General features: G+C 33.9%; 2 protein-coding genes across 2 annotated transcripts; both read left to right on the top strand.

Annotated features, from left to right (window-relative positions):
- The first annotated feature begins 68 nt into the window (after positions 1 to 68).
- Positions 69 to 8067, top strand: LOC132286619 (ubiquitin-conjugating enzyme E2-23 kDa-like). Its single transcript, XM_059788983.1, has 7 exons — positions 69 to 176; positions 3035 to 3111; positions 3412 to 3491; positions 5406 to 5520; positions 6329 to 6381; positions 7004 to 7132; positions 7703 to 8067. The coding sequence occupies exons 2-7, from the start codon at positions 3068 to 3070 to the stop codon at positions 7840 to 7842; spliced, it is 561 nt and encodes a 186-aa protein (XP_059644966.1). The 5' UTR covers positions 69 to 176; positions 3035 to 3067; the 3' UTR covers positions 7843 to 8067.
- Positions 8068 to 11664: 3597 nt separating this feature from the next.
- Positions 11665 to 14089, top strand: LOC132286618 (RING-H2 finger protein ATL46-like). Its single transcript, XM_059788981.1, has 2 exons — positions 11665 to 13411; positions 13645 to 14089. Exon 1 carries the CDS (start codon positions 12237 to 12239, stop codon positions 13407 to 13409), a length of 1173 nt encoding a protein of 390 aa, XP_059644964.1. The 5' UTR covers positions 11665 to 12236; the 3' UTR covers positions 13410 to 13411; positions 13645 to 14089.
- The last annotated feature ends 2910 nt before the right edge of the window (positions 14090 to 16999 follow it).

Below are 16999 nucleotides of genomic sequence, written 5' to 3' on the forward strand. Positions count from 1 at the left end.
GACTTTGCACGTGCCTCTGGAAACTTGTCCACTATTACTCTGTATAAATATTTTCGCCAGCGTCTCTGCCCACCTTCTGTTTCAATCTTCTTCTTTATTCTCCGATCACTTCTTTGGATCCACATCATACAAAAGAAACTGTATTTATTCTTCACCGATCATCCAACGGATCTTGGGTTAGTTCTTTTATTTATTTAATTATTTAATTAAATCTTTAATTTATAATGCTTTCGATGGGGGTTTTTGAACATCTCGGGTTAGTTCATTTGTCTTAAGCAGATTTGTTTTCTATTTTTCTTTTGAATTGGAAAGACTGTTACTACATATAGTTTGAGATTAAATCATATCTGAAATATTTGATGACATTGATGTTACTGTAACGAGGATTGCGACAAATGTAATCTTATGTTTCTCGATGATTGTTTTATGTTGGATGATATTTTTATTTTCTTGCTTTTGAATCGAGAATATACCTAGTTTGCAACAGAATTTGTGAAAGTAAATATGATCTAGTACGATTATTTTTGTTTGGTGGGTTTTCAGTTGTCAGTCCTTTGTGAAGCCATATGTTAGCATTTCCCAAAAGTTTTCCATTTTGATTTTCCAGCAAAGCATATGATTATCCACATATGTTGCTAGTTTATTTGGTGTTTGTTTGCATTTATTTTAATATTATTAATGATTTCCTTATTTCAAGTTTCTCATATGTCTTTGGTTACTGTTCTCAGTGCAGTTCCTTTTTTAATTTCTGCTTCACATACTGGTTTGGTTGTTTGATATTTTGAATGCTTTCACTTTCTCTTTCTAATTAATTTGGTGATCTTCCAAGTGCCTGATTCTTCTAACATTGTGTTCATTCTTTTGATGAATGATATGTAGAAAGGTTAATGAATTGAACATAAATTTATTGCAAAGACCAATGACACACAAAGTCATTTGATAGGGAAAGAGGAAATAATACAGTGCAAAATTTTGGAGATTAGTTAAAATCAGAGCGTCTATGGATGTCGACAATCCAATAGGTTCAAAAAAAATATAAAAATTTAATAAGAAGTAATGCTTTAGTTACAATCTTGAATTGTCCTTTTAGATACGCAAATTCCTGGATTTCATTATGATGATTTTCCACCTTGTCAAAATGACCCAAGATAGTGGGATTTGGGATTTTATCTATCCCCACAGAAGGAAAAGTTTTCCCACAACATGTCTATTAAATATAACCATTTTGGTATTGTGCTTTTATCCCCACAGAAGGAAAAAAATTCCCACTGTTTCTGGAACATGTCTTTTCCATCCATTGCAACCTCACCAGGTTGCTACAAGTCATTTTTCAATCAGTTTTTCCCATGCCATTTTGAACTCCTAAATCGGTTTGGAAACTTAACTTTGGTATTGTTTTTTTTTTTTTTTTTTATAAGGAAAATTGTATAAAAGCACTCCAAAGGGGAGTGGATCTCAAGAGAAATACACAAGGCCACAAAGGACTTCTAAGCCTTCAGAGAGGCCAAAAAATCGACAATCTCCTCTAAAGATCTATAATCTCTCCTTGAAATCCAACAAAAAATAGTGGAAAGAATAGAGAATTTAAGAATGAAGATCGACATCTCCTCCCATCAAAATATCTTCTACCCTTCTCAAGCCAATTACACCACCACACACAAAGAGGCGTAGCCCTCCAAACATCCTAAATGTGAGCCCCCACAAAGCAACCTCTCCAAGCCTTAATCAACCCTCTAACGGATCTAGGCATAACCCAGAGAAACTCAAACAAGCCCATCATCAAATCCCAGCATTCTCTAGCCATGGTGCACTGAAGGAGAAGGTGATCCACTGTTTTCTCGTCACGAAGACACATATAGCAACGATTGACCACCACCTGATTTCTCCTTCTTAAGTTATCCTGGGTTAAGATCTTTCCTAAAACAGAGGTCCACGCAAAGAAGGCCACCTTAAGAGGAGCCTTTGAGTGCCAAACAGACTTCTAAGGAAAGCGAACTCTAGGTTCATCCGAGAGACACCTGAAAAAGGACCTAACCTCGAAACGCCCCTGAGAGTTGGCAACCTAAGTCCAATTATCAGAATCCCCAACCACAATCCTCTGGCGATACAACAACTCCAAGAAACGAATTGCCTCCTCAATCTCCCAGTCCTGAATCGAACGCCCCTGGTATTGTTGCAACCTGACAACAACAACAATCAAGTGTTTTTTCCATCTTCTTGGGGTCGGCTACATGAATCCTATGTTTCCATTGCTGGTATTGTTGCAACTTGCAAGATAATATTTGCTGGTGCTCTCTCTCTCTCTCTCATTTTAGTTATTAAATTTTGTCAAAGATTTTATGTTAAAAAGGATAAAATTGGGATGAACAAATGGTTGAAGTACCAATTGGAAATAAAATGAGATGAAATTGATTAATTAAAATGGTTTGGTTATGCGCAGCAAATATCAATAATTGCACTAGTGAGGAAGAGTGACATGGTTTGTAACTTGAGAGGATAATGTTAGGGAAGGGGATGACCAAAATTATTACTAATTTTTAATTTTTTTTTTTTTTTTTTTTGAGAAAGTAAAGAAAGATATCACAACATGTCAATTGCTGGGAATGTAAATACATGATAACTGCTCTCAGTTGGGAGAAGAATTTATTGAGTTGAATTGAGAAGCTATCTAGGATATTTCAGTCGGTTAATTTTACAAAAAGATGGTGTTGGTGATGGATTATTATGAATCAAGATTTTAGGTGAACATCATATTAATAAGCTCTAAGGAATTGACTTTCTTGTAACGGACCATTAATCTTGGCCTGACGCTTTCCAGATATGCACGCACATTCCCTTAGTCTGTTGGAGTTGAAAATTTCGGATTTGAGATACTTATAATGTTTTTTTCTCTGTCAAGTTATTGCACGACACCTTCTATACTTTTTGTTGACATGCTTTAATTTTTGCTCTCATGTTTGATATGAACTTTTTATGAATTTAAGAAAATGCAGCACTTAAAGTGGTTGGCATCTCCTCTTTTGTTATTTGGCAGGTTGGTGACTAGGTAATCTTTACAAATTAGAAAATGTCTTTTCCAAGCAAGAGGAGAGATATAGACGTCATGAAATTGTAAGGATTTTTAAAGCGATTCTTAATTATTATTTTTTTACTTATTGCGTTCTGATTATATTTTACTGACATGAGCTTCTATGCTGTCTCTTTCTGTTTCATTTGTCTAAAATTCTGCAGTTATTGCTACCATAAAATATTTTGGGTTGTCAAACTCTTTGGTTTTTCAGTTCGCATTACATTTTGTAGTCAGGGATCTTCTTAATGAATTTTTATTGTGCAATTTCTCATATTGGAATTACATTTTGTAGTCAGGGATCTTCTTAATATTATTATTTACCTATTGTCTTCTCATTGTAGGATGATGAGTGACTACATTGTGGAGCCAATAAATGATGGAATTAGTGAATTTAATGTGGAATTCCATGGTCCAAAAGAAAGTAATATTTCTGCCCTATGCATGCTACTACCATTGAAAATAGTACGTTGGCGATTATTACAATGGATGCTTCTCTCTCTATCTATCTCGTTGTTTTTCCTTTTTCCTTTTTTTATCTGAAACTTGAACAGTGATGCATTCTGTTGAAGAGTGTGGTTGTTATTCTTTTAGTGCAAAGTTTATGCTGTCTGATTCAAGCTATTCATTCAACTTAAAATATGTTCTTTGCTGATTGTTAACTTTGTCCATTGCCACTGGAGCGAATTTATGTACATCCTCAGCATGATACAAGCGAAATCATAGCTTTGGGTGTTTGTGGCTAGGACTATAGACTGTTGGCTTTCAACGATTTCAGATTTACATTTTAAGGTATGTTTCGTAGCTTTTGAAGACACTTTAAGGGCCCCATTTTTCTCCTTTATCTTGTTAAAGCTAACCACAAGATCCCTGTTTCCTGGTTGATTCTAGACATCAGGTCCTCTTTTTGTGTATAACATAAATTTTCAATTGCTACCACTTTTATTTCATAAAAGGGATGGATGAATAATCTGTTCATCCGTGTTCCACAATAACCTGCAAGGGCATAAAACTGGTATTTGATTGCTGAATACAATTTTTGGCTGTGAAAATGAAATTAATTGTCAAACAAAATCTACCATTGCCATTCTGTAATTAATTAGTTAATATTTTTATCTGATTTTTAAATCTTGTGGATGGAATGTATAGAGAAAAACTCTGGACGAGCTTATGTAGAAACAGTCTGTCTTTTGCTTTCCCAATGCTGCTATTCTCTTCCACAATATAGGTGTAAAATTCATTGGATGTCTGTTGGATACTTTATTCGGTGCAAATCATCTTGGAATGATTTTCTTCTTGTTTTCTGGTTCTAATTTTCCTTGCTTTATTTTGTTCCTTTTTTGTTTATTTTTTAATTTTCAATATTAAGTTTGTCTAAGATCACTTTGTAGACCCTAATAGGCTTTTTGAGAAATCTGGGTTTATTGATCATCGTTGGATGTACCTAGTTCTGATTCCACATGTTGTGCCTGCTAGAATTGCACCCACCATGAGATCTAATAATATAATTAATTAACACAGACTACGACATACACACAAGGACTTGATATTTTGCAAAAGTTTGCGCATGCCTAGAGATGAAAAGAGTTCTCTCTACTATATACGTTTTGCAAGAATATAAGACAGCTTAAACTAACACTGATTTCTGGGTAGTGAAATAATCCCTGTTTTCCCAACTCAAGGGATTCCTCTATCAATGGTAGGATTTTTTTTGTAGTTTTTTTTTTGTAATTTCAGGGGGGGCAATATGAAAATTTAATAGGTATGTAACTCAAAATAAGGAAATTTACTACTATTAATACTATAAAAAAAATTAAGATAAAAATTCAGCTGACTACACTATAGGTCCATCCCTTCACATAGAAACTTATTTGTAGAATCATAACCTGATTAACATAACAACTGAAACGATATTTAACGAGTCATGTTTGGGCATTCCATTCTTAATTTTCTACTTATTGATACCTATATTCTTTTTAAATTTATTACACGACCAGATGACTGGTGTCAGTGGCCATTACTTCATGAAATATTATTTTTCTACATGAGGGAAATTATTTTTTGCTCAAGCTTCTGGAGAGATCTGGTTACCCTTTGCCTCTCCTCTTTTTCAGTTGGAGGTTTGTGTTGAGTTTTTGTCTAGGGTTAATACACTCACGTTAGTCAGCAATTTGTCTTGTCACGATAATGTAGTCAATTTCCTTTTCTAAATTTCCCTTTTGCACCTAAGATGTGTCTGCCTAATGTCTTATGTTTTAACCTTTTTATGTTGTGAAGGTACTTACATTTGTGGCTTTTATCTCTTGTTATGTCTTATTGATGCATTTTGCTGTTGCAGGCCTGTATGAAGGTGGTGTCTGGAAAATCCGTGTGGAGCTGCCTGACGCTTACCCTTACAAGTCTCCATCCATTGGATTTCTGAATAAAATATTCCACCCAAATGTCGATGAACTGTGAGCCTACTTGCACATTCATATAGATGTTCATTTCGGCTGGTGCATTACACCAGAAATTATTGCTCGTGTAATGTTGATTAATGAAATGTGAAACAATTGATAATAAAACATTATGTTTCTTGTTATTAGAAAATTAAGTTGTGGTGACAAACCTTTTAAGTGTTCTTTCATGAGAAGAAAAGAATATGTGGCTGTTTTACATGGATTCTTCTGTTTACACCAAGGTACCCTTGTCAACCCGACAATGCATGAATACGCATATGTGAAATGCGTTTGACACACATACCCAAATCAAGTACCGATGCCCTTAGTGTGATGATGGAAGAGGATGAAGGAAAACCTTAAATTTGATAGTGGAGAAACCTTCATACCTTAATTTAGAGAGAAGGATAAGAGGACCTTTTTCTCCATAACATGCTGTTAAATTTAAATGTATCAAGTAAATCCTTAAGTAACAAATAGTCAAATACATCATAATATTGTTTACCACATAATGTTATTAAAATATAAGGATGTATCTACGTACTTGTACCCAATTATTGGGCATATTCCTAGCCTCTTAAGTTATCGTATTCTGGAATTTGGGTTGTAGGGAGATCAGGTTCCTAGACAAGCACCAAACCTGATACAAGTGCCCAAGTTAGGGTAACAAAGAAGTGTAGATGCCTTTTTCTTTCATTTTGTTATATTGCTTTGCTGATGTATCTTTAAAATTGGAGAGCTGAGCACGTATCTAGAGTCTGCTGAAGTATTATTGTTAATAAAGTTGCTATATGCTCACTTGATATTTCTTGGTCCACCGCAGGTCTGGTTCTGTATGCTTGGATGTTATTAATCAATCATGGACTCCAATGTTTGGTAAACTTTTTTAAAGACCATATGCCAAGTTCTTGTAATATATTTTTATGTGTGCAAGCAGAAACTTCCCACTCCCCCTCCTCACCCGTCCAAAAAGAAAACACAAAGTGATTTGTGCAAGAAAATTTTCCAAGAGCTCTTCACCAGTTGGCAACTTGACTCTAGTCTATTAGGAGGGAAAAACGGTCTGGGGGTTACAGATAAACATGCTTATGCATGATATTCTTACAGTTGTATGGACCAACTTGCATCGGGTCTTCACACCCAAGGAATAGGTTTTCAAGTGTCATCAATGGGAACAATTACACCACAGTTTCTGTAGCATAAAACTCATCATAATAGGGTCCAACATTAGGAGATTCAAGGGTTTCAAATCATAGACCAGCTCTTCTTTAAAGAAGAGGGAAACAAGGATAATATTAGATGAGTAAAATGATCAAACTGTTCCTCAACAGATTATGACATTACGTTGTATTGGACCCAAATATTGTTGCGTCCTTGTCTCTTACAAACAATGCCTACAAGAAATATTGACTAGTTTAAAGTGTATGTGTCTGTTTTTCGTATACTTGGTCTTCACTAGGGTGGATGAATTTCTTACCATGGCTATTCTGAGTTGCAGATCTTCTCAATGTGTTTGAGGTTTTTCTTCCACAGCTTTTGCTTTACCCAAATCCTTCAGACCCATTAAATAGTGAAGCGGCATCACTGATGCTGAAGGATCAGAAGCAATATGAACAGAAAGTGAGAGGTAAATCTTTCTTTAAAATTAAAGAGACATGCTTTTAACTAATACTGTGCAGTGAGTGAAATGCGAATGCAAATTCAAACTTTAATCTAATATTTAAATTTACTTTTTTTAGTTTTAAAACTTCAGTTGCTTAAAATTTTCTGTACCACTAATTCAACACTAAAATTTTAGTTCCTAATTTTTGTTTTAAGACTCTTCGTGTAGTATCATTTAAGGAGCGAGCGGGTCATTTCTTTTCTCCCCTAATTTACGGCCTTGAATTCAGCATTTTGCAGCTCATATTATATTTTTTGGCAAATCTTCTGCAGCTTATATTTTGTGGCCTTATCTTATGATATTGCTATGTAATTGAAACGTACATTGGAAAAGAGCCACACATAACCAATTTGGTGTTTGTCAACATCTTCATAATATCTTTTTTTCCCTTTGTGGTGCTTTGATTTGATTCTTTTTTCTTTTTATATGGAGCCTTTAGAGAATGGATTCCTGTTAGGCTTCTAGCCTGAAGTAGAAGCAGTAAGCTTTTAATAGTGACAAATGCATTTCTGAATCCCCCACACATGATGACAGAGTACTGTGAGCAATACGCGAAGAAGGAGAATATTACCGGTGCGCTGACAGAAGATAGCGAGGAGGAGATCAGTGATGATGGCATTAGTAATGGAAGTGTGTCAAGTGATGATGATGTTGCTGGACATGCAGACGCGTAAGGAAACCAATGAAATTGGGGCTTAAACATGATCATATTAATATTTTCATTCATGTGCTTCATTACTTGTACAATTATGGAAGGGGTATCTACATACTGGATACATGATAAATTTATATGTACTGAGTCTATAGTTTATGTTGCACATTGAATTAAATGAATAGAAATGATGTTAGGGACTATATGCAGGTTTATGCAATGCAGTGATTAAGGTATTCTTCATGCATTTTGCTTAATGATGTTGACTCACAAGTGCTTAATGCAAGGTGAAGGAGTCAAATCTAACTTCTCCTCCCTAGTCAATGTGAAATGTCACAATCACCCCCTCTTAGGACTAACCGTCATCCTTGGCCTGGCCCTCGTGAGCTAATGTACGTTTTTTCATTTTTGACTGTCACGACCCGCCATCTTGTGTAGATATTATCCATCTTTCATGCTCTCCTATTGAGAAATGTAAACTATCAAGCCTAGCTCTTACCATACATGACCTTCACAGGCTTGGTCTAATCATGATCTCAAATCCGGAACAATACAGAATGGACCCGTTGAATTTTGTTGGTCTTATCAAGAGGGAGAGGCCCATGATGGCACGAGGAGATGAGATGTGGATATAAAAAGAGTGCACTAAAGTCGTGCACCAAATAATCAATCCACCAATAGTGAGGAAGAAATAAGAAGTCGTCATGCACTAACTCATGAATACGCACATTTGGTGGTATGTAGACCCCCATTGCAACAAGAGGCCATATTAATAGTCAAAGAAAAAAATTATGAAACTCTAGACCTAGTAGGTTGTTTTTCATTCTTGCTTTTTGCTGTCACTTTTAATCTTAGTCATAAAAAACTCCAATATGCGAATGTTAGGGACTTGTGTATCAAGTCTTCCGCAAAATGGAACTGCTAATAATAAATAAATTCAACTACTGTTGAGATTTGATTTATGCTACAAGGACCTGAATTCGAAATAATAAAAAGAATAAATAAGAATCACACCTCATGAAAAATAAGTTACTGATTTCTTGGTTCTATTTTATTAGCGATACTCTTCCGAACCCAGTGCTAATTCTGAAATGTATCTAACAAATGAAATGAAATGATTTCACATTACAAATTCAAATTGATGACATGACACTTAGCTCGCTTTATTGTATTATTTGTTGGACGATCCAAACCTACTAACATCTTTACCACCTTCCACTCAACCCCTTTTATCACCTTGAGAGGTCACGTTTGGTGCCTTTTAAGTTGCACTAACCATCTAAATTTTAATCAAGTGAAATCGAGAAATTTGACTCTTGTGTATCGTCTTTTTTCTTCTTTGAGTTATCATCTCAACTAACCCTAATAATGACCTCTGGTAAAAAACACTCATCTTAATGGGGAATGATTCTCTCTGTTCACAGCTATGCTTTTAAGCTTAAATAATTAAAGAAAGAAGAGACACACTAGCAGTAGTTGTGGTGGTTGGAATGTAGATCCAATTTTCAAATACCTAATGACATGTCATTACTTTTCTTATATACAATTAATATGTTATTGTCACCCAAAGTCCTCACCTAATTTGCCTTTAGCCTCAAACAGAATACATGTTTTTAATCCTTCAAAGGCACCTTCTAATAACCACTAAAGACATGTGACGTTAAACTAAAATAATGCAATTCAAACTGGATTGAGGATACAAGTTTAGCAAATAAATATAAAATAACTTCTTTTTTTTTTTTTTTTCTTCTTTTGCCCCGGCAAAAATCTCTTACACGCTCGTGTCCCTATGAGTAGGACCGGCTCGAGCCTTAGGCTACCCTCTTCATTCATTCCAATTTTATATTAGGCCTCAAATATTTATATCCTAAAATAACTCCTTTTCTTTTACTTTATTTTTCTTTTCTCCCTCCTCCCTCCTCCAAAGATTTACATCATTATATGGCTTTTTTTCCTTCCCTTTTTCTATTTCTATTCATGTTTTACAATAAATCCTAACCAATATAGAAATTTAATATTAGGCCCAAAATTTTGTATCATAAATATTTTGTTTCCCTCTTTCTTTCTCTCTCATTCACGTTTTTTATACTAGCACTAAAAATATTTTTGGGTAAGTTAAACCAATAATAAAATATTAAATATACGTTGTTTGGAAAAATGGCGAAAACTTTCCATATATATATATATATATTTATTATCTTCTTCTTTTCAACAATTACAAGTTTATAATTGTTATGAACGTATTTGTTTTCTAAATCAGGTTTAAAGGTTCTTTTTCTTTAATTATTTTTAATTTTATTTTTATAAAATTAGGTTCAATGATTATTTTTCTTAAATTATTTTTTAATTTTATTAACTTTTGTTATTATAAATTTGTGTGCATAGTTTGTATATTTTATTTTTGAGTTGTGATTAATTTTATTTATATGATTAAAAATGTCACTTTTTATTTTTTGCCTAAAATTTCAAATTAGATTGGGCCGCCTTGTCCATGAGAACTTGAACTTGAAAGACAAAATAATACGACTTTGGACATGGCTAAATTGGTTGCTACAGTTTGGAGAGCCACCAAAGTGGCACATTCAATCACCATGTTATCGCCAAAACATTAGGAGGACTTTTGTAAAGAAGGATGAGATAACACTAGAAAGAAAAAGAAAAAGAAAAAGAAAAAAAAAGAAGGGCCTGTTAGGTTTAATTTATTTAAATTCTCAAGAAACTTGAAAACAAAATTTGTACTTAAAGTTACTATAAATGATTATTCTCTAGAAAACAAATCCTCTTATTTTAGGAAAATAAGATTTGAAAAATTGTCAAACAAATAAAATTTTTGTACTTCAAAAATAAAAATAAAAAACAATCATTAATATGAAATTTTAAAATAATAACGACAAAGACTTTCATCTCAAATTGTGAAAGTGGAGAGTTCGAATCTCTTCGAGGTTTCTCTAGGGGTAACAATTTGTGTTCGCGGGGTCGTAATCATGTCATGTCGATATAAGAGTATTTTACTAAATAGCTAAACCCGAATACGACCCGTTTAATAATCGCATTAGTAACTTTTAACACTAACTCGACCTGTTTAGTAAACGGGTTACACGTGTAACCCGTTTAATGACCTGTTTAATAAAATCAAATATTTTATTATTTAAATTATTAATAATATTCGATCAAACATTAAATACTAGAAAAATATAAGTTTCAATCCAATCAAATTATTAAATAATCTCTAATCTACAAAAAATAACTTATAAGATGCAAGTCTAGATAGTTATTTTTGAACTTAAATATAAATTTGTTTATGACACGTATAGTTAAATGGGTTACATAAGTTGAACCCTCAACCCAAACACGACACGATTAACTAAATGGGTTAATCGTGTCAATCTGTTTACGACCTGAACCTGTTTAAGGTCAATCTAAACTCGTTTTAATTCGTATTATGTTCGAGTCGTATTGACAAGTCTTATCAAAATTTGTCACCCATAAGTTCTTCTAACCTCACCACGATCAAATGAAATAAAATAAAATAAAATAGTGAATATGAAAATATCTAAGACAAATTCAAGACATGTCACTCTTTCATATATAATATAGAAATATACAGTAGTAGGAAATATTCAAAATATAAATGAGAGATATTGACATTTTTGTTTTATCATATTTTCCTTTTTGTTTGGTCTTAAAGATTGGTTGTGTGAAAGGCTTTGGTCTCACATGGAGTCCCTTAGACTTTCTGGGCAATCTATGGGATAAGGCATTTTGTCCCTAATGGTTGACCATGATTTCCACGCGCTTCTCTTGGGCGCGTGACTAATTCCGAGTTGTTTCTTTTTGGCATCCTTTACCTTGCACTTTGGGAACTCCTCCTGACCGGTGTCAGGCCCCACTCTTTGGCTTCTACAGTTCTACCAGTCTAGAGAGAGAGAAAACAGAGAGGAGAGAATCTCTTTCAACATTTTCACTTCCCCCCTCTCTCGTACACACACATACAGTATACATACATACATACTACAATTAGGCATAAGTAACATATATAGAGAGATCCCCATTTTACTTTCCTCTTTTCTCTTATATTATTAGGGTTTTGGTGCTGCAAGAAGAGGGTCCAAATCAGGAGCTTTTATTAAAAACATTGATGGTGGATTCTTCAGTATCAAAGGTAGGTAAACCCTAAACCTTAACTTTCCTAAGCCATCTGACTCATCTTGTGTTATTATTGCTCAATCAGTGATTTGGGTTTTCATCTAAAAGCAATATATAATAGTATTGTTTATCAAAATCTGAAAGTTGTGAGGATTTCATCCATACCCTAGATGCTTTTACGGTTTTGTATCAATGAGAGACTAAAAAGTGTTTGCGTTTGGTTTGTTCGTCATAAAAATGAGTTGGGTCTAATCTACGAGCAAGAAGGGCATGGTTTTTGAGTGTATACAAATGATCTGTTCTTTGTCAGAAGTCAGAGAGAAACGATGGTTTTCTGAGCACACCCACTTGAAAATGTCTTGGATTCAACATCAAATCAGGGAGAGAGATGGTGTTTTGACATACCCACCTCCTATTTCTCCTTCCTTCTCATCTCCATATGGTCCTACTTTTCATAAAGAATCAACCCCTTCATCATCATCTGGCACTAGAATTAGTCCTGCTGTTCTTTTTATTATAGTGATTTTAGCTGTTCTATTTTTCATAGCTGGCCTTCTCCACCTTCTTGTTAGATTTCTCATCAAACACCCATCTTCTTCACCATCCTCCCAATCTAATAGATACCCTGATGTCTCTAGCTCAGAGGCTCTTCAGAGACAACTACAACAACTATTCCATCTTCATGACTCTGGTCTGGATCAAGCTTTTATAGATGCTTTACCTGTTTTTATGTACAAAGAGATTGTGGGTCGTAAAGATCCGTTCGAATGTGCTGTTTGTCTGTGTGAATTTTCCGAGTCAGACAAGCTGAGATTGCTTCCAATGTGTAGTCATGCCTTTCATATCAATTGTATAGATACTTGGCTACTATCAAACTCAACATGTCCTCTTTGTAGAGGGACCCTCTTCACTCCTGGGTATTCTGTTGAAAATCCAATTTTTGATTTTGATGATCCAAGAGAAGACGACGGTTTTCATGGTAGTAGAGAAAATGGGTTCATCGCGAGTCAGAAGACGGTAGAGATTGAGGAAACTGTTGTGGACAAGGGGGTTTTCCCTGTGAGGCTTGGTAAGTTCAGGAAATTGAATAATGGGGCAGGGGAGACAGGAGGAGAAGAGACCAGTAGCAGTAATTTAGATGCAAGAAGGTGTTACTCAATGGGTTCATATCAGTATGTTGTTGGTGGTACAAACCTCAGGGTGGCCTTGAATATTGGTGATGTAAATCTTGTGAAAGGGGCTGGACACAATGAAAATCCTTTAGTTGATGGAGACGCGGAGGGGAAGAAGATTAATATCGGATCAAAAACTGATAGCTATTCTGTTTCCAAGATATGGCTCTGGTCTAAGAAGGGAAAATTTGCTAGTTCTTCAAACAACCAAATGAATAATCTTTCTCTTGATGCGGACCTGCCATGGATGGCAAAAACACAAGGTGTCTAGAGGTATTTTGTTTTTGTTTTCTTAAATGATTATTAATCAATTAACAAATCTTGTTAGTATTCGAAATCACTTCTTCTTCTTCTTTTCTTTCAATTTTTGGGATGCTGATTCAGGAATTGTGATGATATTTTCTGCCATATTAGATGTGTACTTTATATTCCTATTCAAACTTTCATTCTCAGTCTTTTCCTTAAATTCTTTCCTCTTTTTGTTCATAAGCATTTTCTTGATCCAGGGACAAACTTCTATATTATATTGGCTACTCTGGCGCATCCTATCACTCGCGGCCACCAGATTACTCAAAATATGTATTAGGGATAAATTTGAAGACTTGTTTGTTTTAGGGGTCGCACTAAGCAAAACAAGGGGGCCGAATTAGAGGTGCCAGGCTTGTATTTCATGAAACACAAAATGGGTTGAAAAGTAGTGTCTAAAGCCCTAGCAAGTGTCTTGGACATGTTTTCTTCAAACACAAAATATTAGTATATATAAATCCCTGCAATTTCATCTACACTGAATGTGTTAGCATAGACAAACAAACTTCCCTACTGATTTGAAGCAATAATGTCAACATACTTGTGAGAACCCTGTTCCTTATTGATTATGTCACATCTCCTTTTTCTCTGAAAGAGTTCTGGGGTCCAAATATTTGAATATATTGTGCAATTTGTTTCCATTTATATTCTTGGGATTTGTTTGTGTTTGTGTATATATGCATATAACATGTTTACAGTCGAAGCCCAACTTCTTTTGCTTTTATTTTTGTACTTTTTTGTAAACCTTTTGTTTAATCTTTTTGGGGTAGTGTGAGAATAATATTTTGGGTTGGGACAGTGTGGTGATGGGATCCATGAAAGTAGTGTGATGAACTTTTCTTTCTTATAATGAGAGTTCTTTGATTCAAAACTTGGCCCTAATGGTGCTGGTGTGGGTCATGGTTTGTCCTTTTCATGTGATTTTGTCGAAAATTCAAAATCAACACCTATTAAGCTATTATCATTATTTCTTTTTAAAAAAATTAATAAATAGCGATGAACTTATGGCCACTAGTTGTGCAAGATCAGTATCATGTTTGAATTAAGCCAAGTTTCAATTGAGTTGGTATGGCTTTGGAAAAGCCAGATAACATAAAAGGGTTTTCCGATTTCCATGAACTTGAGCTCGTTCGAACGCAGTCATTCTCTCCCTATGTATTCTAAAGGATACATTGAATGCCTTAATGCATCCTCTGTGCGGTCATTCTCTCCCTATGTATTCTAAAGGATACATTGAATGCCTAAATGCATCCTCTGTTTGTCCATGCAATGTTGATTAGGCCTATGTATTCTAAAGGATACATTGAATGCCTAAATGCATCCTCTGTTTGTCCATGCAATGTTGATTAGGGGATAAGTTTGTAACTGAAATTTTGAAAATTCTCGACATTGTTAGCACAATTGATGAGTTACCAAAGCCGTAAAATCTTCCTTTCTGGAGTTGCGCATGCCAAGATAGTTTCGTTTAGATTTCATCAACAGCTAATAAGCTGTTTCTAGTGTTACCCCTTTTTTCTCCTTTTCTTTTATGAGAGCTTTTTCTTAAGTATTTGGCTTTACCTCTAATTTCAACTTAATTTTGCTGTCTCTGTTTCATAAAGGACATTGCCAAGTTCTGATTGAGTAGGTACCGAAATGATTTTAAACTTTTTTGTAGAGGCTGTTGCAAGTAAATGTAGCAGTTTCTTCTTTTTTTTGAAAGATAAAGCAAACACATACACACACTTTTATTGCCCACGTCGAGGCTCGAATCCCTCCCCCTCTTCTTTGAAGATGGAGAGGTTATATCATTAGGCCAAAGGCCCTTTTGGTAGCAGTTTCTTCTTTTTCAATGGTTTTTACCAACAAATATGAGTTTGAGAGTTCCAGCTCTCTCTTTTATGTGCAATATTTGCTCAAACTTTGAAAAGAAAATTTTTTTTTTTTTTTTTTGGTCGAAATAGCATTGATTAGTATTTGTAATATGAGAAATTGTTTTGACTATAAAGGCACCGACAAATATAGGGTAATGGGTTGTCTTTGGAATAAGAAATCCTATCAATGAAAGATCTAACAAGGAACACCATGAGAAATGATAAGATCTGATCGCATTATAAAAATAAGAAAATGAGAAAATGTCTTGGATACTAATTAAGGAGAATGTATATATATATATATGTAAGTCTTGCAGCACATGTGATTACAATGGGCCACATACGATAGCAGTTTAAAAGGGGTCCACATCACAGCTAATTGACTGCTAAACTACCTTCGTTGATAGAAATGTATGAAGTACATTTGTCTCTTGTACATGGTTCACGATTTGGGGGCGCGTGTGTCGGTTAAATGGGTCAATCATGTCCAAATTGATGTAATTAAATAAACTGAATTCATAATTAAATAGCAGGTGTTGGAGGGGTTGTTGAATTGCTACGAGAGTCTGTATTCCATAAGCTTTGCTTTAACTTAAAAAAATAAAATAAATAAAGCTCTGAAAAAAAACTAAAAAAAAAAAAAAAACTCTTTAGCCTGTGAAGACGTTCACAGTTAAACTTCAGCACTTAAAATATACCTTTTAATATTTTTAAGCACCGAGTAGTTAATTTTTAGTTGAGTCGTGTTACACATTTTGAATTAAAATTTTAGAAAAATAAAATAACAACAATTATACTATAACAATTACACTATATTTCTCTCTCTATCTTTAATTTGTTTTTTTCTGCTAATATTTTTCATTATGTATACAAGTGTGTATATATATATATATATATATATATATATATATATATATATATATATATATATTATTTTATGCACTCTCTATACTCTTCAACTATTCTATATCTTTGTTGAGTATATCATTAAAATTTAAAATAATAAAAAAAAAATTAATTAAAATATAATTATAAAAAGCTTTAAGTAAATTATGGTCTTATTCACAAAAAAGAGATCAATCATTTATGATAAAATTTCAGATTTTATTTCAAATTATTTGAAGATTTAATATAAAGAGTCTCCACGGTTCAAATGATTAAGTTATATTAGGATTTTCTCTTTTTCTATATTAATTTTTTTTGTTAATTTTTTTTATTTTGTTGGTACTCAAACCCACATGTCTTCATGAAAGTTCGAACTCTTAACCACTCCTTAAGAGGTAGGACTTGGTACCTTTTGTTTTTTCTTCATTTTGTTAACTAAAATAGAAACATAGAATAGGAAAATGGTATAGTATGGTTTAATCATTACGATTACTTTTATATATATATATATATATATAATATTAGCTTGGTTTAATCATTTTGCTATTATTATATAATGGAGAAAAAGGTTTTTTCTAAAGGTAGGAAAAAAACAAAAACAAAAAACAAAATATGCTCCCTCTTGGTCGGGTTCGACGCCCTTTCACTGTTGAGAGGAAGATATATAGTGGGAATAATATGGTCCCTCCGTTCCTTTTCCTTTTCCTTTTCCTTTTCCTTTCGACTTTTCTTTTTTGTTCCTTTCTTTCCTTTTTATTCCCCCAACAACAAGTACAAGAAAATTAATCCCGAGTGCTTCGTTGTTGGCTTCCTTCGA

Source organism: Cornus florida, unplaced genomic scaffold, assembly GCF_030987335.1.
Source record: "Cornus florida cultivar Cherokee Brave unplaced genomic scaffold, ASM3098733v1 CherokeeBrave_3.0.0_Hap2_Chr11, whole genome shotgun sequence".
Taxonomy (NCBI): domain Eukaryota; kingdom Viridiplantae; phylum Streptophyta; class Magnoliopsida; order Cornales; family Cornaceae; genus Cornus; species Cornus florida.

Excerpts from the sequence above, each read along its gene's own strand:
- LOC132286619 (XM_059788983.1), top strand. The coding sequence starts at position 3,068 with ATGTCTTTTCCAAGCAAGAGGAGAGATATAGACGTCATGAAATT. Across the intron at positions 3,112-3,411 it reads GATATAGACGTCATGAAATT|GATGATGAGTGACTACATTG; the intron begins GTAAGGATTTTT and ends TTCTCATTGTAG. Across the intron at positions 5,521-6,328 it reads CACCCAAATGTCGATGAACT|GTCTGGTTCTGTATGCTTGG; the intron begins GTGAGCCTACTT and ends GGTCCACCGCAG.
- LOC132286618 (XM_059788981.1), top strand. The coding sequence starts at position 12,237 with ATGGTTTTTGAGTGTATACAAATGATCTGTTCTTTGTCAGAAGTCAGA.